Source organism: Vigna angularis, chromosome 1 (genome assembly GCF_016808095.1).
Source record: "Vigna angularis cultivar LongXiaoDou No.4 chromosome 1, ASM1680809v1, whole genome shotgun sequence".
In the NCBI taxonomy this organism is placed as follows: domain Eukaryota; kingdom Viridiplantae; phylum Streptophyta; class Magnoliopsida; order Fabales; family Fabaceae; genus Vigna; species Vigna angularis.
The window spans coordinates 64,671,270-64,696,566 of record NC_068970.1 but is presented as its reverse complement, the minus strand read 5'-3'; the positions used below and the strand labels follow the sequence as shown (position 1 = coordinate 64,696,566).

The 25,297-nt window shown below is 31.5% G+C and overlaps 3 protein-coding genes and 1 pseudogene across 4 annotated transcripts; 3 read left to right on the top strand and 1 right to left on the bottom strand.

Annotated features, from left to right (window-relative positions):
• Positions 1-2,983: 2,983 nt before the first annotated feature.
• Positions 2,984-8,255, top strand: LOC108323415 (mitochondrial import receptor subunit TOM40-1). Its single transcript, XM_017555864.2, has 11 exons — positions 2,984-3,236; positions 3,322-3,403; positions 3,489-3,591; positions 3,674-3,769; positions 4,117-4,167; positions 4,354-4,419; positions 5,894-5,995; positions 6,281-6,349; positions 6,426-6,509; positions 7,680-7,775; positions 7,884-8,255. Exons 1-11 carry the CDS (start codon positions 3,128-3,130, stop codon positions 7,938-7,940), a joined length of 915 nt encoding a protein of 304 aa, XP_017411353.1. The 5' UTR covers positions 2,984-3,127; the 3' UTR covers positions 7,941-8,255.
• Positions 8,256-12,774: 4,519 nt separating this feature from the next.
• Positions 12,775-15,068, bottom strand: LOC108323398 (protein RGF1 INDUCIBLE TRANSCRIPTION FACTOR 1). The gene is made up of 4 exons (XM_017555841.2): positions 14,930-15,068; positions 14,215-14,478; positions 13,368-13,559; positions 12,775-13,279 (listed from the first exon to the last, which is right to left on the bottom strand). Exons 1-4 carry the CDS (start codon positions 14,930-14,932, stop codon positions 13,061-13,063), a joined length of 678 nt encoding a protein of 225 aa, XP_017411330.1. The 5' UTR covers positions 14,933-15,068; the 3' UTR covers positions 12,775-13,060.
• A 1,678-nt stretch (positions 15,069-16,746) lies between these two features.
• LOC128195072 (small nucleolar RNA Z159/U59) lies at positions 16,747-16,818 on the top strand (annotated as a pseudogene).
• Positions 16,819-18,409: 1,591 nt separating this feature from the next.
• LOC108323379 (vacuolar fusion protein CCZ1 homolog B) lies at positions 18,410-24,746 on the top strand. Of its 2 annotated transcripts, XM_017555819.2 has the most exons (10): positions 18,410-18,804; positions 18,900-18,993; positions 19,930-20,113; positions 20,214-20,252; positions 20,363-20,472; positions 21,671-21,766; positions 21,867-22,325; positions 23,418-23,573; positions 23,792-24,021; positions 24,548-24,746. In XM_017555819.2, the coding sequence occupies exons 1-10, from the start codon at positions 18,635-18,637 to the stop codon at positions 24,576-24,578; spliced, it is 1,569 nt and encodes a 522-aa protein (XP_017411308.1). In that variant the 5' UTR covers positions 18,410-18,634; the 3' UTR covers positions 24,579-24,746. The 2 variants fall into 2 exon arrangements, with proteins under 2 accessions (XP_017411308.1, XP_017411309.1); XM_017555820.2 differs by lacking the exon at positions 20,214-20,252 and having other exon boundaries at positions 18,411-18,804.
• The last annotated feature ends 551 nt before the right edge of the window (positions 24,747-25,297 follow it).

The window sequence follows — 25,297 nt, the reverse complement described above, 5'->3', positions numbered from 1 at the left end:
TGTTTGGATGCTTCCGCTATACCGGTTCCCAGGGATCACAATTTTGGGCTAGGGCTTAGGCTTTCTCTAGTTTTTGTGTTATTTATGTTTAAACTGTTTTGGATTGAGGTCGATTCGTTCGCATTGGTACTTCTGTTATGAAAATTTTCATTGTGGCGTGAACAATTTTTCATATAAACTGAAGCAACACATAATGCCCTGAGTTTCGATTTTGAGATGTTGTGGCGTGCGATTATGACTTGTTTAATTCTATTGGGAATCAAGCGTGTGTTACTGTGGTTTGTAAATGTGGGTACTCCCAAGAAACACTTGAAACAGTTGATCGTTGTTGTTTTCTGCATGATCTCATGAAACACTTTTTTTTATCACAACTGCATAGCATAGACACCAGCATTATTAGATGGGATAGTTTTTTTGTTGTTTTTGTATTTGTTTCAGATAACAACTAGCATTGCTCCGAACAAATTTCAGATAACATGGTTTGTAACCGATTTTGATTTTAAACAAATTGGATTTTAAATTATTAAATTTTTATAACTAATGTTTTTTAGTATTTGAAATGTAGTGATATTCTTTTCACTTCAAAATTAAAGTTTCTATTCATTGTTTGTAAAATTCTTACTTTTGAGTTGTTTGCACCAGTGCGTCTCCAATGAATAGAAACTCAAAATTAAAGTTTCTATCAATGTTTAACCACGATTCATTTAGAAAATTAATTGTTGAGTTTATTTCAATGTTTTTTTTATAAAAAATGATTGGATTTAATACAAAATACAGCAGCAATTTCTTGAATCATTTGCTACTAAATACTAGGCTTTTACTGCTACATTGTTGTGGAAGATTATAAAATGGGAGGGGAACGAAATCATAAATAGTAAAAATTGCGGAAGAGAGCATCCAAAATAGAAGGTAACTAGAATTCAAGGTAGAGATGGATGCGTTCTCTTAAATATTTACAGGGTAAATAGAAGGTAAATAGACGTGCTGAATTTAAAATTTTGAAATGTGTACAAAGTTTCAAATTGCGTTTTTCATGTTTGGGTTGGGGATTCATGTTTAGGTTAGGGATTCGCATATTTTGATAATAGAAAAGGTTTTAGGAGTTTGTTAATTCGTGTTTTTGGGAACCAATTTTTGTTATTATTTATAACCTGTTATTAAACCAGAATCCTAATTTGGTGTTCTAAATCAGTTTCGCACTTTTTACTTCAAAATCTTTTCAAAACCTGAATTTTATACTGGTTTTGTATAAAAACCATTATTTTCACACAAAGGGTTTTATGATAATAAGGTTTTGCAATTCCTCCTTCGTTATATGTAATGGTTAATGGCAGGCTAATGTACATTACAGTCAATCAGTTAAATCGTGTGAACTGGATTTACAATCTTTCCAATGTTTCATTAAAAACAGGTCGAAGTTTTTTAAACTAAACTAAAACTGTTTTTTTGTTGTTGAATATTTGGTTCTTTTCCAACAAAATTAAGTCGTTTCAAATCATGGATTGTTTTTTGAAAAAAAAAAAAACTAGGAATGATAGGAAGAGATTAGAGAAGGAAAGAGAATTTTTTATGCTTTTTTACGTTATTAAGATATATTAATTGTATTAGAAAAATATTTTAAACGAAAATATTTATTTAATTTAATAAATCACTACTTTTTATTTCATACTTGTATATTATAAATAATTAAAAAACAATTTGAGAGTTTTTAATATGAATTAGAGTTGTGTGGAGTTATACCTACATAGAGATACATGGAAATGGATTTTGGTTTCTTACTATTACAAATGCTAAATTATGTCTGAATGGTAAAAGAGGAAGAGATGTTCAAGTTTCCAGTTTTCCATTCAATTAGATTTTTTCCATTTTCCATTCAATTAGATTTAAATTAGATTATTTGTGTTTGGACAAAAGAAAATTTTTCTCACCCTTAAATTAGGTTTTACAATACTAAACAAGGTGTTGGGTATATTGTTAAGGGAATACTATATATTGATCGCAATTCTTCCCTTAAATAGATAACTTCCAATTCTGATAATCAATTACTTTATTTCTGTAAATAAAGTAATGGGATTTTTTTTAATAAATCAAAATTTAGTATTTGCTCACAATGACTAATTGAGTGGTTTTTAAGATGGCTCTATTTTGTAAAAATTACAAAAAAATAAAAAAAGCTCTGAGTAATTGTAAAACCAATCTTGAAAAAACTCGATATTTGAAATTAAGTTGCCTAACTTAAAGTATGAAACATGCAAGATAATTTTAAAGATTATAAAATAACGAAACTTCAATCAATTGTGAAAAATTATAAGCTAAGTCTTCAAATGTAAACTAAAAAAAAATAAAGGAAATAAAATAAATAAATAAATGAATCATAAACCCCATTAAATATAAAAAATTAACTGTAGTTCTATGTTTAAATGTCACAATGATTTTGTATAATGTATTTCGTGGACTATTTAATCATTCCGTGTGATACAACGATCAGGGCAGTGATATTATAAATAATACATGAAAGATGAACTTATAAATTTTAAACAAATTACTTCAACTTTTTAAAGAGAAATAATCATATATTCTTTGGATTGTTATATTTTCTTTTATAGTTTATAATATTAAATGTTGTTTTTTACATTCAAGTGTAACAATATTTTAAATTAAATTATTATTATAATATTTCCATTACATAATAACGCCCAATGAATAATTTTACATTACCAAGTTAACCGTGTCAGTCATCTTGCTGAAAAAATAAAAACATAAAAATAACAGAATAAAAAAAATGACCGTATATCACTGGACCAAAGAGTTAATTAAGTAAGAAAATAGTTATTGGTAATTTGAAAATGGGTAGTGATTCGGGTCAACCGTGTGTAATGGCGTGATTGGGAGGAAGTAAACTGCTAGGTATAATGATTGAAAACGGGTCGGGTCGGTTCGGGTGGGTTAAAGTTTGAGATGGAAACACAATGTGGTGTAGTGAGTATAAGCTTGTCCTACTCGGAAAGTGAATTAGGGTTTTAGCAGTGGTGGAAGGTTGTTGAGGACTGAGGAGGGTTTTAGAATCAGATTTGTTCGTTCCTTCTCTCTCTCTCTCACTCTCTTTCACTCTCTCTCTGTGATTCCAATGGAGACTCCTGTTCCTCCTCCTCCTGCCGCCGCCGCCGATAAAGTGGTGGATTACTTCAATCTTCCATGTCCAATTCCCTTCGAGGAGCTTCATCGCGAAGCTATGAGTTAGTTCCTTTCTTCGTTTCAATCTCCCGGCTCAGTTTGATTTTTACTAGTTTGTAATGTTTTAATTTGTTCGTTTTCCGACAGTGTCGTTGAAGCCAGATCTTTTTGAGGGCATGCGTTTTGATTTCACCAAGATGCTCAATCAGAAGTTCACTCTCAATCACAGGTTTCTTTACTTTTCTCTTCTTTCTTTCTATTTTTATTTTAATTCGATTTAGTTGTGTAAAGCCTGTTTGTTGTTGGGTGATCAGCGTCTTGATGGGACCAACTGAGATTCCCTCTCAGTCGACGGAGACAATTAAGATTCCAACTGCTCACTATGAGTTTGGCTCAACCTTCATTGATCATCCTAGGGTAATTGGGTTTCGTTCAATGGCCTTTCAGCTTGTTTTTTTTTTTTGTATGGTGCTTTTTCATTGATGATGCTGTTCTACAGTTGTTGCTTTGGGGGAGGATTTTGACTGACGGGAGGCTCAATGCTAGAGTCAAGTGTGATTTGTCTGAAAATCTCACGTTTAAAGCCAATGCTCAGGTACGTCTGTGATCGTTTCAAGTATGAGTAATGCTGCCTGTAATTTGCCTGTTTTTCGCATCCTTTGTGCTTTGCTACATCTTTGGTTAGTTAACATATATTTTTTAGATTCTATCGTGAAAACAAGAGTTTGTACTATTTTCTGATTTCTACTTTCAAGCGGTGCCACTTGTGACTTATTAGTGCTAGGAAAAGTATGTAGAAGTGCCGTTGAATATTCGATCTATTTCTTTGCGAAGTATTTGGTTTATTCGACCTCTTACTCCTGCCCATTCTCATGTTTTTTTCACTTTTTCTTTCTTTTCGTCTTTTCTCATTATAATCTTCTCTCTTGTTTGCATGTACAGCTTACGAATGAACCACATATGTCTCATGGGATGTTCAACTTTGATTACAAGGTTAGCTAGTTTACCATTTCTTGACTAAGTCATTCAATGCCTCCCTACTCTCCTAGTCAATTTTTTTGCACGTTCTTTTCGTTAAATTTTATCATTTGATAGACATTTATTGCGACCGAGTTTCTCAATAGATGTTCTATGTATATCTTTTCCCTGTTTAAAGATTCATTATATTATATTTTCCAGGGAAAAGACTATAGGACACAGTTTCAACTCGGGAATGGAGCCTTACTTGGAGCAAGTTATATTCAGGTGTGGAATCTCCAGACGTTTTGCAGTATTTTTTTCTAACAAATAAATTGTGAAGTATTTGTTTATTCTGGTAAATACACTGATTTGGTTCTTATACTATTCTCTTGTTTAAATGCTTATTTTGAAGTATTTGTTCAATGACGTCCTTTTTATCTTGTTTCTGAAAATTTGCAACTTTTTGCAAGCAAAATGGTTGATGAGGGGAGGTGGCAGCTGATGGGAGAAAGAGGCTAGTAATTTTTTTTCTTGGGGAAGAGGGGCTGATGAGCGAATCTAGAAAGAGGCTAGGTATATTTTAGTTTTCCGAGTGATCCTGAATTGGGTTAGTCTCCACCCTAAACAATCCCACAATTGGGAGGTTTATTTTATTAGACATATTATCATGTATATGCTGTTATAATAGTATTAAAGAAGTACTGTACAAGACTTAGGAAATATTGAAAATATATTAATATGTAATTGTTGTGTCATATTACAAGCCAAATATCAAATAATATTTAAAAAATTATGAACACAATGTTACAAATAAAAAACTATAATTATTAAATCAATTAGTATGTATATTAGAGTTTGGCTATATTGCTGTTCTGCTAACCACTACAGCAATTTTTGGAGGTGGCTGCCCATGTAGCTGCCTACTATTAACTATGGGAAATTGGCTATCAGTCATCAACATTTCTTCTAAAAAAGTGCGTCAACATTTCCTTTAAAATGGTTTTCTTGTTTAGATCTTTAGTTTCATTCAGTTCCTGTGGACATTATATGCTTCCTTGGAAATAATTTTGCTTGTCACTTTTTTATTTTATTTTATTGTTTCCGGGGAAGGGGAGGGGTTAGATGATTTATAATTAGTGACATTAGATTTAACTAGCTATTAATATCATCTGGGTTTCAAGTAGCACCACAATAGCAGCGTAGCAATCCCTGGCTTCTATTGGTGCTGTAGTGAAGCTGTTCCTTTCTGCAGATGCTTTGGGGATAGTAGGAATTGTTTGCGATAGCTCCATTCCCACAAGTGCTGAGCCTCGCTCTTGTGCTGTTTTATTTGCCTCAATTTTACTTTTTCTATTTTACATTTTCGTTTAAAGCATAGTATAGTACAATAATAACGATAGTAATAAAAAAAATTCAGAGTAACTACTACATTGCTAACAAGATTTTGGGAAGACCACTCTGCACTGCTTCTCCTGATTTGACACTGATCGATATTTAATATTTGACAGTTGTAGAATTTCTCTCATCTAATTGGCCTATTGTTGTGTGAGATGCATTTGCTATTGTGATCAGTTCCTTCCTTCTGGTTTGCATTTATGCAATATTTACATTATGTCTGCTTTAGAGCATTATTCTTCTAAGAAATTGCTGAGCATTACTCTTTTAATTTCCTTAACCGCTTTATATTTTATAAGTGCTACAATTGATGCATGTCTGTGAACTTGTTTAAATCATTACTCAAAACATCATCTTTGTGCAGAGTGTGACACAGCACTTATCATTGGGTGGGGAGGTATTTTGGGCTGGTCAGCATAGGAAGTCTGGTGTTGGTTATGCTGCTCGCTACAACACTGATAAAATGGTATGCTTGTGCAAGACTTAGCCCCCTGTTCAAACTCTTTCATATTTGTTTATTGATCCTTAAATTGCTATATTGATATTGGCAAATTTTAATAGTTTGTTATTAAAAGCTGCCTGGACAAAAGCACCAATACACTTGCACAAATTATTTAGAGGATATGCTATGTTTTTATTTGTCTACGTGTGAACCATTGGTTATATTGCATTGTATCTTATTCTATTTTTCAGTGATTCCTTTTCCCTTAGTGATTACTACTAATTCTTTCGTTTGCATTCCTACATTTAGGTTGCTACAGGGCAAGTTGCTAGCACTGGAATGGTTCTTCTAAGCTATGTTCAGAAGGTATCTGAGAAGGTAAGTTGATAATCACATTGTAGATTTGTGTTGTTTTCAATTCAAATTTAGTTTTTACACAAAATGTTCCTTTCAGGTTTCTCTAGCATCTGAATTTATGTGCAACTACTTGTCAAGAGATGTCACGGCTAGCTTTGGTTATGACTACATCCTTAGACAGGTAGTTTTCTCTTTCATGAATTCAATCGTTGATTGGAATTTGAATGTAATACAGCATGAATGTGGTTATGTTAACTTGTGAACCCGTTAGACGTTTTATTTCACATTGGTTATAATAGAGATTTCTTGTGCATCTATATCCGTGCATTTGGGTTTAAAACTTGCAGGAATGGAAGGGATGAAGGAAAAATTGACATTTACCAACCCCTACATCACATCTAGATACCTTTTCAAGTTTCACTCTCCCTTGCTGTTCAATTCAATTTAACAGCAGACATAATAACACCATCAAAAACTTGCGAATTTAATATATGCCTCACTTCATTCTCCAATTGTCAAGAGGCAAATTTTCCACTGGAACAAGTGGCCATTAGCAGTAGGTAGTGCACTAAATGTGAAACTTTCCATATTATTAGTTTACTTTTTGATTCTATCATCAGTCCATTCTTTTTTGCATCTTTTTAAAATATTTACTATATAGAGTCAAGGCCTAACGATTTTTGCATTGTTTTATCATTCCCTGTATATTGTGTTGAGAATTACTTTTCTGGTTTTGTCCTTGTCAACAATTTTACATCAGGAGCTGTGCACTGGGGTATCTGCTAATTTGAGCCATAACTAGTCTTGAATTATTAATATCTTATTAGTTCACCTATGGTATTTAGAACATTGCTAATTTTTCATGTTATAGTCGTTACAAATGTTTGAACTATGCAAGGAACGACATGTTTGTTTTCCTTGGCCAATTTTAATGAGCCCAAAACTTGTGTCTTTTATGAAATTTGATGGGAGTTTATTACTTGAGCCAATTTTCAAGTTTGAAGAAGAGGAAAAGGAAAAAAAATGTTGAGCTGAATTTGAGAATATGCAGAAAAAGAAACTGACCTACCTTTGGGTAATTTCAATCAGAAGATAACGAAAAAGAAATTGAATTTTTTTTTCTGAGGCTTCCCCGCTTCAAAGGTGATTAGGATTATACTGTGACAGAAATGTTTCTTACAAGAAATCATGTGGATTATTTTGGATCAATGAGTTGATTACTTGACTGTAAAGCCATTTAAAGTTCTACTTTTGAACTTGATAAGAATGATGCATTAGTAATTGATATTGTCCACTTTTAAGGTAATCAGGTTTCTTATCTACTTTGCACATCTTGCCTTGGTTATTGTAGTGCCGCCTTAGGGGAAAGATAGATTCCAATGGCTGTGTTGCTGCTTTTTTGGAGGAGCGATTAAATATGGGTCTGAATTTTATTCTTTCTGCAGAGGTTAGGCCTTTCTCTGTACTCGTTTTTCCAATGCTATTTTGTTTCATTAACTGCTCGTTTCAGATTTTGCATTTTGTCTTGACATGTTTTCATATGCATTCATTTCAGCTTGACCACAGGAAAAAAGACTACAAATTTGGGTTTGGTTTGACCGTTGGAGAATAAGTAAGCAGGACTAGAATTGTGTTTCATTGCTTTAGGCAGCTTAGCAAGCTTCCTTGCATCTTTTTCCTTGTTGGAGATTTTTCTTTCCAAAAAAGAAAAGAGGAAATATCGTTTGTGTCGGGAAACACTATTTTCAATCCACAAGTAGCTGCAGAATTTTCAGTAGTCATCAATTTATTTGGAACTTGGGCTGAAACATCATTTATTTGGAAATATTGCCCTGTTTTCCCTTGAGGGGGATGTAGAGTGAATCAGATTAATGCATATTGTGAGATTCAATTTCAATAATGATTCTAGTGCTCGTGTCCATTTCAATATTGTGACATTCTTGTCCATCTCTTATACTTATGTTTAAATGACCCATGCATTGGTGCGCCATTTTCAGGGTAAAGTCATTGCATAATTAAGTGAGTATTAAAGATTTAGACTCTCTTTTACTCCCAGAAATTAGAGTCTATAAATTATTTGGACAACAGTCCGTTTTTTCTTACGCAAAATTGGTTTGTAAACTCGTGTCATAAAGCTTTCTATTATTTGCCTTCTTTAATTTGTTGGCCTTCTTTCATTAAGAAGGCATTCTCCAATTTTATTAGCCTACAAAAACCATGCTGTAATAAAAGTTTATTATTATCCTTTTGTTTTGACTTTGCTTTACAAGATTAAAATCCTCTTAATATTTATAAATAATGTATCGTTGTGGGAAGGATTTATTTGTTTTACCAAAATGAGAGTTATGATTAGTTATACGATAACGTTTACATGCTTAGAAACGAAACTACTATTTTCAGAAAAATAATGTTCTAATACTCTTATTCTTAAAATAATATAATAGTAAATTATTATATTCGAAGGATGATAATAAATATAAATGTACGTGATTATTGGATGATTGTATAAAATATGGAAGATGTTCAGTCTTATTTTATTTTGTATCTTATTAATTAAGACGTCATTCATTCTAAGTAAAGTTATTTTTACTTTTAAAGGCCTTCTAGTGTTACTAATGCCATAATTTCCCTACTACCATTTGTTAACTTTGACCGCTACAATTTAATTTGGTAGTAGAGAAACCTAATTTGCCATTTACATCTTATGGAATAAAACTGTATATTTATTAGGAGTTTGAAGGTATTTTTAGATGAGTGACTCTTTAGATTTAAAGTTGCTATGGTTGACATTTTCTTTTTTGTATGATTTAGGGGAGTTTTAAGCCCTAATTTTTAGGCTAAATCTAAGAATATTGTGAAAATAAACTCATATTTCTTATCATTATTACCAAATAATTTTTCACATATTTATTTAAACCCTAAGCATGTTTACTTTTTTTTTCAGTGCTTTTATTTTCACAACGTTTTTGATTTAAGTTTAGACTTTTTGATAAGAAACAAACACATAATAGTTTTATTTAAGTAGTGTTGTCATTTCTCTTTAAAACTTCGAAAAATAATTTAAAAAGCAATGATTAACTAAAAAAAATCATTTCCAATCAAAATATCTATAAGTCTTTTCTAAAAACGTGTTTCAAAACATAATTATTTTCACAAATTTTACATAAATAGAAGTCTAAACACATTTAAAAAACTGAAAAATTATTTACATATTTATTTCGATTTTTCTTTAAATATATTAACATTTGAAGTCAAAATATAATAACTTTTATATTATTAGTATTCACCTTAAACAAATTAAGAGATAAAACTTGACATGTTACGTTCATAAATTAAGTTAATTTATTCTTTCGTTAGTTTAAATATTAATAATTTAAAAACAAAAGAATTAGATATAATATTACTTATGATTATCAAATTTATTCTTAACCAAACATAAGACCTTTTCAATTAAAAAAATAGTAAAAGAAAAAGCAATTAAAATATGAAATCTATTATAAAATTTCATCCTCTAAATCTGAATGGTTTTTAGTTTTAAATCAAATTATTACCCATCACAATTTCACTTTTAATATTTGCTGTAATAAAAAATAAGAAAATATGTGCATCAACGAAACAAATTTTAGATGCTTCATATTTCATCCAAAAGTTTTGTTTAAAAATATGTGTAGTCCTAAATTATAATTAATATACATAAACACGTTTGAACATATTTCATTTCGAATATGTCCGACAATCCTTTTGAATAAATTTCTTAATGATTTTATAATTTGCTGGTACTTTGTTATTTTATCTTCTATTGTTGTAAAACTCTGTTTTATATAACAACAGAATAGATATATTTAATTTAAGAAAAAAATATAATTTTTAAAATAATTTAAAAATAATATCATATTTAACCGTTTTAACTGTCTCCTTTTATTACTAATACTTGAATTTCAAGTTGTTTTTTTATCTTTTTACCAGACTCACCTATATTACATTAATTATTTTTAGATTAACATATCCTAACAAAAAGATGAAAGGTTTGATTAAATAAATTAGAAGAAGTACTACTGAAAGATAATTTTAAGGTAACTTTAAAATAACTTAATCACTTTTTAAATTGTAGTACGATGATTTTCTTATTAAGAAGAAAGGGAGGATGTTAAACAAAACGAGAATTTAAATTCGTTAGAATATATAAATTATTAATATATGTAATGGGTGTTTATATTTCAATTTAGATTAACTTATATTAAAAATATTGAAATCAAATATAAAACTTAAACATAGTTTAATTCGGTTCAATTTTAATTTAATCTAAAATTCAATTAAAATTAAATATTTTATGATTTGATTTGGATTAAAATTTGAAGTTTTTTTATTTATTATAAAACTGTTAAATATTTAAAAGAACTACAAAATTATTAAACAAAATGATATGCTGTAAATCTGTTATAAGTGTTGTCAATTTTGATAATTTTTTCATTTCGATGGTTATAATTATGATATAATATAATCAAATCTTTAACATTTGTAATAGTCTTTTGTTACACTTATTAGGTAGTAATTAACTCGAATTATATAATATTATATTTTAATATAGTAATCCTCTCAGTTGGGATTAGCTTAGATTTTTTATTTTCAATTCAAAATCCTAACTAAATCTGTTATTGAGAAGAAGAAAAAAAAGGTAAAACGAAGTTTGATTTTAATCCATTTCTAGCTATTTTTTTATTGGTTATATTTTGAAGCCTAATAATATAAATAAAAGCATAACATAAAAATGAGAATTATATAATTTTGATAGTTCCAACAAAATAAAAATATCAGAGAATATGTCAGTAGGTTTGAAATGCATCAATTTTAAGGTATAAACTAGAAACAAGTGTCTTGAAAACATGGGTACGTGGAAGGTAATGGTATTATCCGACAAACCTTTCAATTCATCATCCACAAGCCATACATTTTGACCCATTATGGTGCAAAAAGTTGCACACCAACTCTTTTTTTTATTCAATTTTAATACAAAAAAAATAATCATGCTCTGTGTTCTTCACTTGTTTTTTTGACCATTCCTTCAATCTATAAATTAATTGAACTTTTCTCAATACCTAATTTTTTTCTGATTTTCCTTCTTTGGAGAGTTCTCCAGAGATCTATTTTCTTATAAAAGGTTGATTTTGAAAATAGAAAGAAGTCTGAGACCCACCTAACAGAACCAAATGCAGAAACGTAATGAATGTGTCACTGCTTCTGAGTATTTCAGATAGCACCCCATTCTCATCTAACATTTCTTCCTTTTCCCATCTACCCAATTTAAAGCTACATTCAAATTAATCAATGTGTGAAAACAACAGCTTTCTCTTCCAAATCCAGCTGATGATGACTCAGGGATACCTTTCAGACTAAGCATTTCACAATTCTAGTTACATTCAACTTTTAAACTCAGTTAAATTTTATTTAGTTTATGGTTAATTATTGTTACCAAATTTTGTTGATTATTGTTAATAAATTCTTCTCATTCAATTTATCTTTTTCAAAGTTTTACAGATAAGAAATAAATATGAATTTATATGCATTATATATTCATAAGAGATATTTTAGAATCATATCAAAAATAAATCCATAAAGATTTAAATTTCAACGAATATCTTAATATCATATATCATGAAGGTGTGTGTTGATCCTTCTTCCTATATGAAAAAGAATCTTAATGATATGTAGCAAGAAGACTTTCACTTCTCACCTAAAGTGAATGTAAATTTTGTAGAGTTGATCAAGCTAAAATCTTAATAGGCTGAATTTTATTTCCCACTTTTTAAAGATTTGAGTTTGCAGTTCATTATTGGTGGGGACACCAAATCTTTGCCACCCTATTTCTTTAACGACCTTCTTGCCTGCCACATTGTACAGAAAATAATATGAACACAAGTTTTTGCTTGCCAATTCTGGGGACATGCTTCATTATAAAAATATACAAAGGATCTAAAGCACATTTTCATGCTTATAAATTTTTTTACTATATTCTATTTTCGAAAGGAAATTGCAACAATTTTAAAATACAACCATTAAAAGCACGTTAGATTAATAATGCACTTATAGACGCAACACAACACAACATTCCATTACTTATGTCAGGAACTGGAATTATCACTGTTAAATTACTTTGTCAAGTAGAAAAGCACAAATACCAGAAAATGACACCGATCGCTAATTAAAAAATATATAATAGAGCTTTGTTGAAAGAGTAATTTATCATAAGACCAGTCAGCCAACTATGACATTGATTTTTACAGGACCAGTGTTGGTGATATATTTGTAGCTATGTATAATAAGTGTAGAGAAATCAAGATGCATTACACTTTTATGTTTTCCAACAGAAACAGTGCTTAAGACTAATTTTTATCTATATAATAATATAATAATTCATTATTAAGTGATAACATAAGAAAGCTATATACTATGGTAAGGGAGTAGAGAATAAGACGCTGAAAACTATACAGAAAGTAGTAGTATCCCGAAGAGTGTTAGTAGAATATTACCCTTGTGCTGTACAAGCTGGGCTAGTAGTTACTTTGCTAACGGCAACTGAACCTCAAACTCCCATGTTATATACTTTAATCCCAATATGGGGCACAACGGGGTTGAGCTTCCCTCAAATGTTCAAGAAATATTATTCTTCAAAAATGGAAAATTAAAAAGAAATAGGAGAAGAAATGAAGAAAACCACTAGAGTAGTGATATCTTCTATGAAGTGAAAACGAAGACTGGCCTCTGAGGCGTACTTTTCCTTGGACGCTTTCTGAAATTCACAACTTCAACCCACCCATATGGCTCAGCTTCAGATATAGATGACTCTGGTTCTGAATTATGATTATCGTTCATATTGAAGTCAATGCCTTCAGATTTTGGAGTGAGCATGCCCCTACCACTTTGGTTTTCAGTCTCCATTGGTAGCACTGCGATCTAAAAGAAAATTGCACATAACAGGAGTTAACAAATGATACAAGTAAATAACAAAATTTTAACACTACATCAGATCAATGGTTGTTACCTTGCATGTAATGGAGCAGAAACGGTTACGTTCATCTTGCAAGTGTTTTCCACATTCTTCACACTTGCCTCCAGTTTTCGGTCTTATGCTGGGTTCTTTGGATTTAGACTCGGGACTTAGATCAGATTTAGATTTGTTGAGTGAAGGCCGAGGTTTGAGGTGCACAATCCTTTCATTATTGGATATATAAGTCTGTCAAATCACATCACCATTATAAGCAGAAAATTACATTCATTAATCAGTTTTCAGATAAGAAAACTATGTTCGGAGCTTCACTATTAAGAGGATTGTCAGATTTAATGAGTCAGATATACAAATAACCGATGGGGATCAGATATATTTCAACAAAGTTCAGTAAAAAAAGTACAGTGCAGTGGAAAACTAAACAGCTTATCTTGCAGATAACATTACTATAAAATCAATTATATCATTGGTTAAAGCTGATAGAGGATTTCAGGAGCCGAAGTCAATGATAGAATACTTCCTTCATTGGTTAAAAATCAATGTTAGACTACTTCATTCATTGAATAACCCATTGGAGAACTAGATCATTGTAAATCTAACAAGTTATTGTAAATCCAAGTTATCACATCATTAATACTAACTTGGACTAAAGAATAGCTTTATCATGTCATCATTCACTTGAAAATTTAAAATCTGCATGTAATTTTCATCAGATCATTAAAGGTTGAGCTGCCCTATGTGAGGCAAACAAGTCAAGCACGAGATAGGAAAAATGAACAAAATTAACATGGAGATATTTGAGTTGATCCAAGTCGGCAGAAAATTAATCATTTAATCGACCCCCAATAAATTCATTACTATCTTGTGACCAAGAATCGATAACCTGAATTTTAGAGCAGTCAAAATACTTCTGCAATTCGGCATGGCGGAAGACATCCTGATAGGAATATTTGTAAATCTGAAACCTTCTATGTAGGGAATGAGCTTCCTTACAGTGCCTACACATCCTAAGTGCACAGTCGACGCAGAAAACATTCTTCTCATTAGATCGAAGGTCATGGTGGTAATCGCAATAACCAAAGGTGCTGTTCATAAGAACTCCAACCCAATCTTTACTCCTTTCCTTGGGTGAAAGGTTCTCGCCCCCCTGAAAAATCCATTGCAAAAGGAATTCAAGAATCCTTCAATTCAAAAGCAAAACACAGTTCAACAATCAAGGATAAAAATGATGATCTTTCCTCAACAAGTTTGCAGCATATTACTCTCCAAGAAATCCAACCCCACCACCGTAAAATGGCACTCAAATGGCAATATTCAAGATGCAGTAACAAACTAACCTAATCTAAAGACACAATTTGCAAATTTGATGCAAACTTACTCCAAATTTATGATAGAAAGATTACATAATGATCAAAGTGAGTTTATACTAAACGGAATCAGCAAGAATCACACTCATCCAAAATGCAAGGAAAATTAGTTAGCTTTAATGATCATAAACTAATTGCAACCAAATCACAAGGAATCATAGAGAAAAATCAAAACTTTAGGAAAACCCATAATAATCAGAGTCCAAAGGACATAGATTTCGTCACTCTTACCATATCTTCAGCTTCAGATTGGATACACAGTAGCAGTTGCGGCTTGTGAACAAGTGAAGAAACAGAGACCTTTCTCTCTCTTTCTATCACTGTGAATGTGAAGGGATTGAAATAAAAAGGAAAAAGGATATTGTGGCTTTTAGAATTTTAAAAAGTTAGATAATTTAATTAAAAATAAATTAAATTAAAAGTTAAAATTTAAACCAAATGGTTTATCTTTCTTTTTCTTGTTCTGCAAAGAAGCGTTTCCGTACAATCGGCGGGAAATGAGCACGGTGGTGCCGTTGGATTGGAATGTGATCGTGCGGTCATAATTTCTTCAGAGTGAATGTGACGTGGGACCATACGAGTAGAAAAGAGTGGAAACCCCAAAAAAGTCGCTAGCTGCCCCCCACCCATTTCCCGCCAATTTAACCGAAATTCTCGGAATCCCTAATTTCTTTATTTATTTACATAATTATTTATTTAAAATTTTGAAATATAATTATGTGGTGGCCCAGCAAATACGATATTTTAATTATTATTTCTCGCTCTGATTTTATCCCTAAGTGGTAGTTCGAAGTGATAAAAGCCTTCACGGGAAGCGAGTTTTGACATTCAATTGTCAGAATGTGAACACTGTTTAGGAGGTGGAATTTATTTATTTATTCATTTTTATTTTTCATGTGTAAATTATAAAATTAATCTTTACGTTAGGGTCAGTGGTTTACAGTATAAATAAACTTTCCACATAATCTTCATTTCAACGGTCAAATTCTTGTCCTTCATTACTCATCAAAATCTCTCTCTCTCTTTCTATTACTTTAATATACATTTAATATCAAATTAGTTAGGAAAAAGGACGTTGACATACAGTAAAAAAAATTATATGTTTAAATATGACTTTCCGTAAATTAATTAATATTGAATTTTTGTTTTTTTTATCTTTACTTCATTAACCCTTATTGATCGTGTGTACATCATCAATATTTGATTTCTCAAAAAACTTTCAAATTTCAAAAACGAATATTAAATATTATTTATTTACCATAAATGAATTTTAGGAACCAAAATTTGTAGTTTTATATTATATTACAAAGAAATTTAAATCATTAAAAGTATTTTACCTTATCCGAAATAAAATCTTTGCAATTAATAAGAAATAAAGTTGTTAATTTAAATTTTTTGAAAGATAATATATATATATATATATATATATATATATATATATATATATAAATACGTTGATTTATAGAAACTAAAAATTAAAATATTTTATTAGTTCTCAATATTTCTTTGTGGTTCAATGTCGGACGACGTTCAGATATTCTTGATCCTGTGAATGAAGGTATGCTGCTTGTGCTTCTTATCCGGGCCGGGTCGAAAGAAAACGGATCTATCCAGCTATGTTCGGTTTTGAACCGAAACCTCCAAAAGAAAAGGGAATAAAATTAGGGTTTTCAGTCTATAATCAACTGAGTCTGCCCACTTTGCACATTCCGACCTTCTGCTTCCTCTGAAAGATACGCAGCTTTTGCTTCTCTTCGGGGTTTCTTCCAGATATGTGCTGCTGTGTCTGAATCAGTTCTACTGTGTGTATTTTCGCTATTGATTCTGCACATACATCTTTCTTCGAGGAGGCTCTCATTAAGCTGAAATAGTTTTTCCAACCGTTTTGTTTCATCATTTCTATATGTCTTGCATTCGATTTAACAAATAAAAAAAAATTGTGCTCTTTCAGCTTGAGATTTTTAGGGTTTTTGAGACATTTATCTATTGTAACTTCTAGGGTTTTTGAAAACCTAGTGTGTGTGGGTGAATGTTGAAACAAGCAATTGGCCTCTGAGGATGATGAAACGTCTACTGATTTTTCTATGCGGAAAATGTATGGAGACCTGAACTGAAGAGGAAATTTCTAAAGTTTGTCTTAATATTCCCCATCAGTTCCTTAGAGGGTGAACTGTCTTAACCGGTAGCCTAGGACAGATTATTTTGCTCCTGGTTTCATTTATGGACTCTCCATTTTCTTGTATGTGCATTGCACATCCTGTAATATTTGAGGCAGAGTAAATCAAATGTAGAGTATATAAATATAAATAAATATGAAGAAAATTAATTATAACAAATTAGTTTTATTTTATACACCAGTCAGAAACCAGAATTCCCATCAGTTTTGGACTGAAAATAGACTTTCTGAAGTTTGGATCTGTTACTTTATTTTGGGTTTTTTCAAATGCTTGTTTTGTGTCTTTATTTATAAGAATACTTTGCTTGAGGATAGTGATGGGATAATTTTTCGTCCTTTGGGGAAGAAATCTTGACTATTTCTCATAAAATGAAGTAGATCACTGTATCTGATTAATAATTAATAATTAATAATAGGCACGAATTATCCAAAACTATTGCAAGTTGATGCATGATAAAAATTAAAACTTATATCATCAACCAACATTAACAAAGGTTTTCATAAATACAATAGATATAATTTTCCTTTCAAATAATATTTACATGAAAACTTCATTTTTACTCAACTTTAATCAATCACGTGATGAACACAAGTTTACATTAAAATGATAAGATTAAAAACGTTAATTAATTTAAACTAAAGAATATTGATTTAAATCAAAAAGCTACTACTGATTTAAATTAAATACTTGAAACTATCATTTTAATTTTCTATAATGATTCTACATTAAAAATACACATTTTCTATAACAACTGCAAATATTTCACTTTTAAATGATAATAGAAATCAGTTAACAAGTGAAAATATGAAGCAAGTATTCTTGCCACATATACGCCAATAACTTTCTCCTTGGAATTGAAAATTAACTTCACAAAATTTCTTATACACTAAACATGCATTTTTATACTTTTAATTAATAAAAATACACTCACGACCAATATACATATTACATTTTTTTTTGTCTACAGGTTCTTAAAAGAAAACATATCATTTTTGTGTTAGAAAGAGAAAAAAAAAATACATAAAGTGATCAAGACTACAAGAAGTTTGTATAATAACTTATAATTAGGATTAAAAATTAATAGTATGCAAATTTTATGAATAAAGTATACACAACTATAAAGTAATGTGTTTTAATTTATTTTTTAAATTAAATATAAATAAAACAAGTTTTATAACAAAAAAGAATTCAAGCACACAAATATTTAGTAAAATCTATGCATGAAATCTGTTCTGCGACTAAACTCAAATTTTCTAACATCAAATTAATTGCAAATTATGTAAATTTAACGAATCAGTTAAAAAACTCAGTAGAATATATTTACGTAATATGGCGTTGAAAAAAAAAACCAAAAAATGTTGAAAAAAATAAGAAAAAATTGTTGAAAAAAATACATAAATTTAATACGTAAGATTTTGGTTTATATTTTTTAATTAAACTTATATTTCGACTTAACTAATTTTTTTTATTAATGCAAACATTGCCTTTTTTTTTCATTGATAACATTATTTAGGTGCGCACCTTTTTATTTCTTACATTGCATAGCAAAGAGAGGCACTAAGTTACAGTAGCAAACAAGAAAACAGTGGGAAAAATTGGACCCAGAATAGAACACACACGAGGTTCATTAATGGTTGAATGCTCAGTGGTAGCGGTTGATTCAGTTGAGTTGACTGTTAGTTGTTGATTAAAGGGAAGCGTGAAAAAGGAGAAAGCAAGGTTCTTTGAGGGCACTGAATTGTGTTACGATTACTAACCCATGGGCGTGTCTTCAAACGAATCGATTCAATTATGCATTTTTGATCTGAGGAGAGGCCAAAATGAGGGTCAAGAACTTGATAAGATCCTCTTCTTCTTCCCCGCGGGCTTCCCCTTCTCCAAGCAACTTTCTGTCATTGGCCTCAGCGAAGGACTCATCACCTTCACAAGGTTAGGTCATCCTTCCATCTCTCTGTCTATTTGCTTTTTAAACTATTCAACACATTAATTAATCGATTCCTTCATTTGTCTCAATTAATTTGCAGAATCTTCTCTCCTGAGGCTGCTTGCGAGGTCATCGAAGCTGAACTGCATTCTCATGTTTTCCACGAGGCAGAACCTGATATCTGGATGGTCATGGTCTGTTTTTTCAATTTCAGTTTTTCTTTTCGTTCACATTGTTTGCAGTTGAAGTATGTATGTATGTATGTATGTATGTATTCTGTTAATTCATTTCGTTCGAAGACTCTATTTCGGTAGCCTAGCCCCAAAGGGTCGACTAGTTATTTGTACTGTTAAACAGATTTACTAACATTAGTGAGTAAAAGCTTGCAATCCAATGCATTATCCAAACGAATAAATATATGTTAATTTTTAATAATTTTATACACCAAGAAATGGATTCTTTTTCTTTCTCTACAACATTCAAAAGATAATAGTTTAGAATCTTTGTGGGGTATCTTTGTTTGTTAATGCTGAGGTCACAACAGAGATCACGTCCAAACCTCTTTAAAAAACTCACTGTTTTGAGGTTTATTCTGTGATTACATTAGTTACTACACTGTACATACGAAATACTAATTGCTTCCGACACTGCACTGCCTATGAAGCTAGCTCATCAAATTAAATCAAATTAGCCATTTTGTCAATACAAATAGTGGGATATTGCTCCCATCTGATGGAGTCCTTCATTATCCAATCAAATTTTGCAATGTCAGAGATGTAATTCGTCTTGAACCTTTTGAGTTTAACTGTCATATTAATGTGAAGTTTATACACAGTCAACCATTTATAATTCACCCTTGGAATGACTTTTAAGGTAATTATTATAAAAAATTCCCAAATTTATCATATATGATGATACGTGATTGAATGAAAGTATAGAAAACTTTTCCCTCGTCAATACATTTCAATTAAATTCATACGTTTTAGGACTAGTTCATTCATTGCATTTTTGTTTCCTCGGTTAAATATTTAACTGGACGAAATTCAAATTTCTTTAGGATCGTGTTATTGAAGGGCAATGTTGCTTCACCTATGTATAATTTGGAGTAATACGAAGTTGTTACCTTGTAGGTGGTGGAGAAAAGCAATGATTCAGAGCCTATCTGGAGAGATGATGCATTAAGAAAAGTTCTCAAGGAAATTCACTCTCTTTTTGTAATGTTTCATGGATCTATAAGAGAAATGCTGGAGAAGGAACCCAGTGGAGGACTAACAAGACGGCATTTATATTCCTTTATCATGGATTATCTGAGGGGTAAGTCATCACACAATTGCATGCCTATGAAATTGATAAATTATTATGTTTACATTAGAGTTATGATTCAAAATATTTCATTGTAAGTCATAATTGTCAGCATGTAAAAAGCAGTCTCCGTGGGATAATTGCTGCTGTGGTAATGGTGAAGTTGCTGTGTCAAACGGTTTCCTTTGGCTCTGTTCTACCTGATTGATGCTGAAGTAGCTGTCTCTCAAACCTTAATTCTTAATTTTCTCTTTGAGGCAGATTTTCTTGCGGGGAAAAAGCTTCTTTTACCATCCTTCCGGGATTGCTTAAAGGAACGTGGAACTGTGCAGATGCTGACAATTAGTCGGGAGGCTGCAATTGAGGTTCAGGTTAGATATATTTAAAGTTGTAGTTTGTAAAACTACCAAAATTTTCCAAAACTACAGCGGTAGCGCTTCAGAGTTTTTAAGTTGTAAGTTTTTGATAGCTATTTCACGTGTTCCTATTTGCCCTGCCCTTGGGTCTGTAGTTGATTTGGGTATCATATATTGCAATTTGCCTCACTGTTTCTCTGTCCCTCTGCTTCATCCTTTTTCATCTTATTTTCCTGGTTACATATAGAGTCTGTTTGCATATATATATATATATATATATATATATATTGTGATGCTTTTATATTTTATTGTTGTTCTTTGGGAATGACAGACATTTGAGTTTAGTTTGATAGGCCTCTTCGGAATTTGGATTTTCATTTGAGAGGGAAAATTATGGTGTTTTAGTTTTATACTAAAATACATAGAAACATATGGAGAGTCTAAGTTGGTCTCTCTGTCTGTCTAATTTAACTTAGCAATGCTGTTTCTGAATCACAGCAATTTCTAAAAGTGATAGGATTATGAGTTGTACAAAGAGCAGAATTGTTAGTGCAGAAGTTTTGTGCTTGTCTAATTTCCTTTTATTCCACTTACCCTTTTATCTTTTTCGTTAACTTCCTTATTAGCCTGCAAAATCATTAACTAGTGTTTGTCGATAAATATTAGTACCAACTTTAAGTGTAAATATGAAATGAAAAAGATGAAATTACATACTTTATTGCACCTGTTATCATTTGTGATTCTTATATATTATTTTATCGCACCAGTTGTAAGTGTTAGCATATTTACAATGTTCTCAAAGTAGATTAAGTTTATAAAGTTAGACCCAAGAAGAAAAATAGGTGATGCTTTATGTCATCACTTATTTTTAATTTATAATATATTTTTAAAAATTATAATTTAATGTTCATCATTATATTATACTAAAAACCTATAAATGTCAAATTTATCTAAATTTTAATGTACACGAACGTCAAGATAATATTATGTAATCCAACAAATAGATTTGGTTTAATTCATGTTTAACAATTACCCATCAATGATTAGTTGATCAAGATGAAAAATGCTTGAATATTTACATTTTATGTATATGTTTGTGTTACGATACTATTTTTAACTTTCCATTTGTTATGAATTTTGTACGTTTTCATTCCGCCCTTCGGATGAAAAAGGAAGTTTGAAATGTTGATGTTGTTCTCTCTTGTTTTTGCAGTCCCTTGCCAGGGTGCTTGAATCTTCAGCCGGGAACACTCTCTGTTACTCCTTGATTTTATTTCAAGACCTGCTGGTGTCTACAACTCTATCTCCTGTATGGTTTATTACTACAACTTTTTTTTTTATTGAAGTTGAGTGGACAAAATGATTGGTCATTCATTAAGTTACTTAATTAACCTGGACCATGTTATCAGGATGACACCATAAATTTATTCACATATGCGGTGCTAAGGTTGACTCCCCGTGCTCTATTTTCTGGATCAAGTTCCTGGTCCTACGTAAGGAAAGGAAGTACTGCATCCAATGCTGCCTCTGAGTCTAACATGACCCATCCAAACTCTATGTCTGAAAGTTTTTATGGCTCATCTGATATATCCTCTGGCGAAGATGACCACTATCATGTTGTGAGGCCCTTACAGAGTGACAAATGGTCTAAAGGAAAAGATGGTTATCTTGTCACTGATTTATGGGGTGCAGAAGTTGGTACGTGGGTGTTTGCCACTCCAACAGTTTGGCTTCAACAGACAGGAGAGAAAATGTATCTCTGTGTTTACCAGCATAGGAGCCTTACTTTAATGCTTATGATTCCCGTATCATCTGTACCTAATGGGGAGCAAGGTGTGGCAGAAGTCAGGCAAAGAATCATTGAAAATGTCAGTCTTATACGGTTAATTTTTGGTGTCCTAATGATCTGTTGCTTCTGCACATAATATGAACTGACTCATCATTGTAGTGTTTTCTGTTATATTATTTATGGTTCAAGTTCAACTCCATGCACGGTAAAATTCATTGACAGCACCTCTTTTTCCTACACATGTCCCATGCAATTACTGTTTACTACTTCCATTCTTTTTGCTTTTACTGAAAAGAACTTCCAAGCATAGGAGAGTGAACAAATGTTACTTTTCATTTCCCTTCATACTCGATCTTCTCAGTCCAAGCATAGCCTTTAATACTATGAAGCTTTTTTGGACCCTAGATCACTGAATTCTCTTCCTAGCTTACTTACAAGTTACAAGGTTTGTATGTGTCCGGTGATTCAAACATCAAAGAACATTTCATTAAGAGAGGCGTCATAAATTATTCTGCTAGTTTATTCTAGCTGCATTCTGTTGTTTCCTCTGTTTTACTTTTCTATTACTTTGCGTGAAAATCAGACATTATATATGAAGGCATGTAATAGAGGAAAGTTGTTAATAAATGCACATATAGATCCTTAGAATAATAATAGTCTTTTTGCGTGTTTTTGGATTAATGAATCCTGCTATAAGGGCTTCATGTGACAAGACGAAGCTATAAAGGACAGGAAGATATATAAATGGATGTTGATATTGGTGACTGAGTATATAAGGGTGGTAATATACTACTTCTGAAAAGAAATTGTATGACTTGTTTTTCTTGTACTAATCATTAATTGAACTCCAAAGTTTCTGGTGCCTTACTCAACAAATATGACGTTGAGACAAGTACTATCATGTGCTCATTAAGCAGAATACGTGTATGACTATTTTAAACCAATCACTAGTATTTAATATTCTTGGATGGTCAGTTTTATATCTGCTGCTAAATATTCATCACTGAACATGATTCAACTTTGATCTGCTTGATGATATGATAATCTATGTTTGATTATGCACTGTGCAGCTTCAGTTGGAAAGCGCATGAAATTGAACTCGGATATTTAGCAACTGTATCTTTTTCCCTGATCATTATCTTTTTTTTTTCCTTTTGGCTGAATACATCAGGCATCACTTAAGATATTGAAAGTTGAAGAGAAGCTATCCAAAGGATGGGGCGGTGAGAATGCATATCACGTTAGTGGGTACCGTTACTTACTAGTAGATGGTGATAGATATGTATCCAGGGCTTCTCCGGCAACAAAAGTTACAACTTTAACAAAGGTGTGTGTTGGCATCTGACTGTGTTTTTATTTCCTTTTCAGATTCTTTTTTATCGATGTGATATTAGTTTTATAAACTGAAAGATATAATTTGTTATTCGTATGACACTTTTTTGTGTTCGGCACTATAATGATCATGTCACCAGAGCTCTCATTTGCCTGTGAGCTAACTGACTTGCAAAAATTTTAAAATTTGGTTCGTTTTTGTGTCTGGAGCAGGAATCCTTGCTTGCTATGAATAAGCTTAGGCAAGAGGTGGAGTTGGAAAAGAGTAGAGCGAAACTGGATAGGTGTAATTTTGAAAAAGATATAGAGATGTGCGTTAGAGCAAAAAATAATGCATGGGTTATTTCTCGAGTCACAAGAGGGAAGGAGCTTTACATGGTTCTAGAGAAAGCCAATGAAACCCTTCTATATGCCTCAGATGCTGTTGAGAAGTTTAGCGACAGGTATGCTATTGGTGTCCTATCTTTAGTATGGTCAATAGTATACTTCCATGCTCAAATTACTATCCTTATTGTGAAAACAATTTTTTCTTTAAATGAAAAAGTTTTTCTGAAGGACTTAGAAGATTTTGGTTTATACTTCTATTCCTTTTTTATTTGGGAATCCAAGATTCTACTACCCAAAAAACTTTAGCATAGAAGTAACTTCTAAGCTTACAATCATTATACATTTTCAAACAAATTTAAATTTGAAGCTTGTATTTTAATTTTAACTTTAGAGTTTAAGCTCTAATATGAATATACTAGCATAAAATCTTTTAAATTTCAAACACTTTTTTTCTTGTTACCTGGATCAAAAATATTCTTTGCTAGGTTATTTCTTTTACTTTCTGTTAGATATTCATCTGCAGTTTTTGATAAGTTTGATGATAACAACAAAATCCCATTAAACCAAACTTGGCATATCTGAGCATCTTTAAAATGGCTGAAAACACGAATTGTAATGTTCTTTCATGGTTGAGCATGGCAGGTATTGCGATGGAACATTTTCACTGGACTAAAGAAAACCGAGTATACGCATCCCGGAAACAGCACGTTAGATCTTCTAACTAAATTCGAGAAAGTAAGAAAGAATACTGCTGTTTGTATATCTCTATGTATATTCAAGTGTAATTCGTTTATACCTCCTTTTTTTTTCTAATAAGAAATTTGGTCAGTTCCCAGAGAAATAGTTTTACGTGATGTTTTCTAATAAGAAGTGCTGATAAAAATAATCAAATAACAATAATAACTTTTTTGTTTAGCACAGTATTATAAGAGGCTCTACACGTCGAGTTTCCCTTTTCCTTTCTTCAAAGTTGCATTTGAGATCTATTAGAAGGTGGGTTTAAGCCTAACTCAACCCCACAAACCGGCTTGGAAGGTGAGGTTTGCACTTCACTTATATATTATCATTTGGTCTTATCTCTAGTCGATGTGGGACTTCCAACACACCCCCTTCATGCCGAGGTATAGACATACCGTGCGTGATAGTAGAAATTGGGTGGTCCAATAGCGGCCCGATTGCGGGTGGAAGAGAAGAATAGAATGTCCACTTAGAACTCGCTAGGATAGGCTCTAACCATGGCTCTGATACCATATTAGAAGGTGGGTTTAAGCCTAACTCAACCACACAAACCGGCTTGTAAGGTGAGGTTTGCACCTCACTTATATATTATCATTTGGCCTTATCTCTAGTCGATGTGGGACTTCCAACAAGATCATTTCTTTGTTCAAAGTT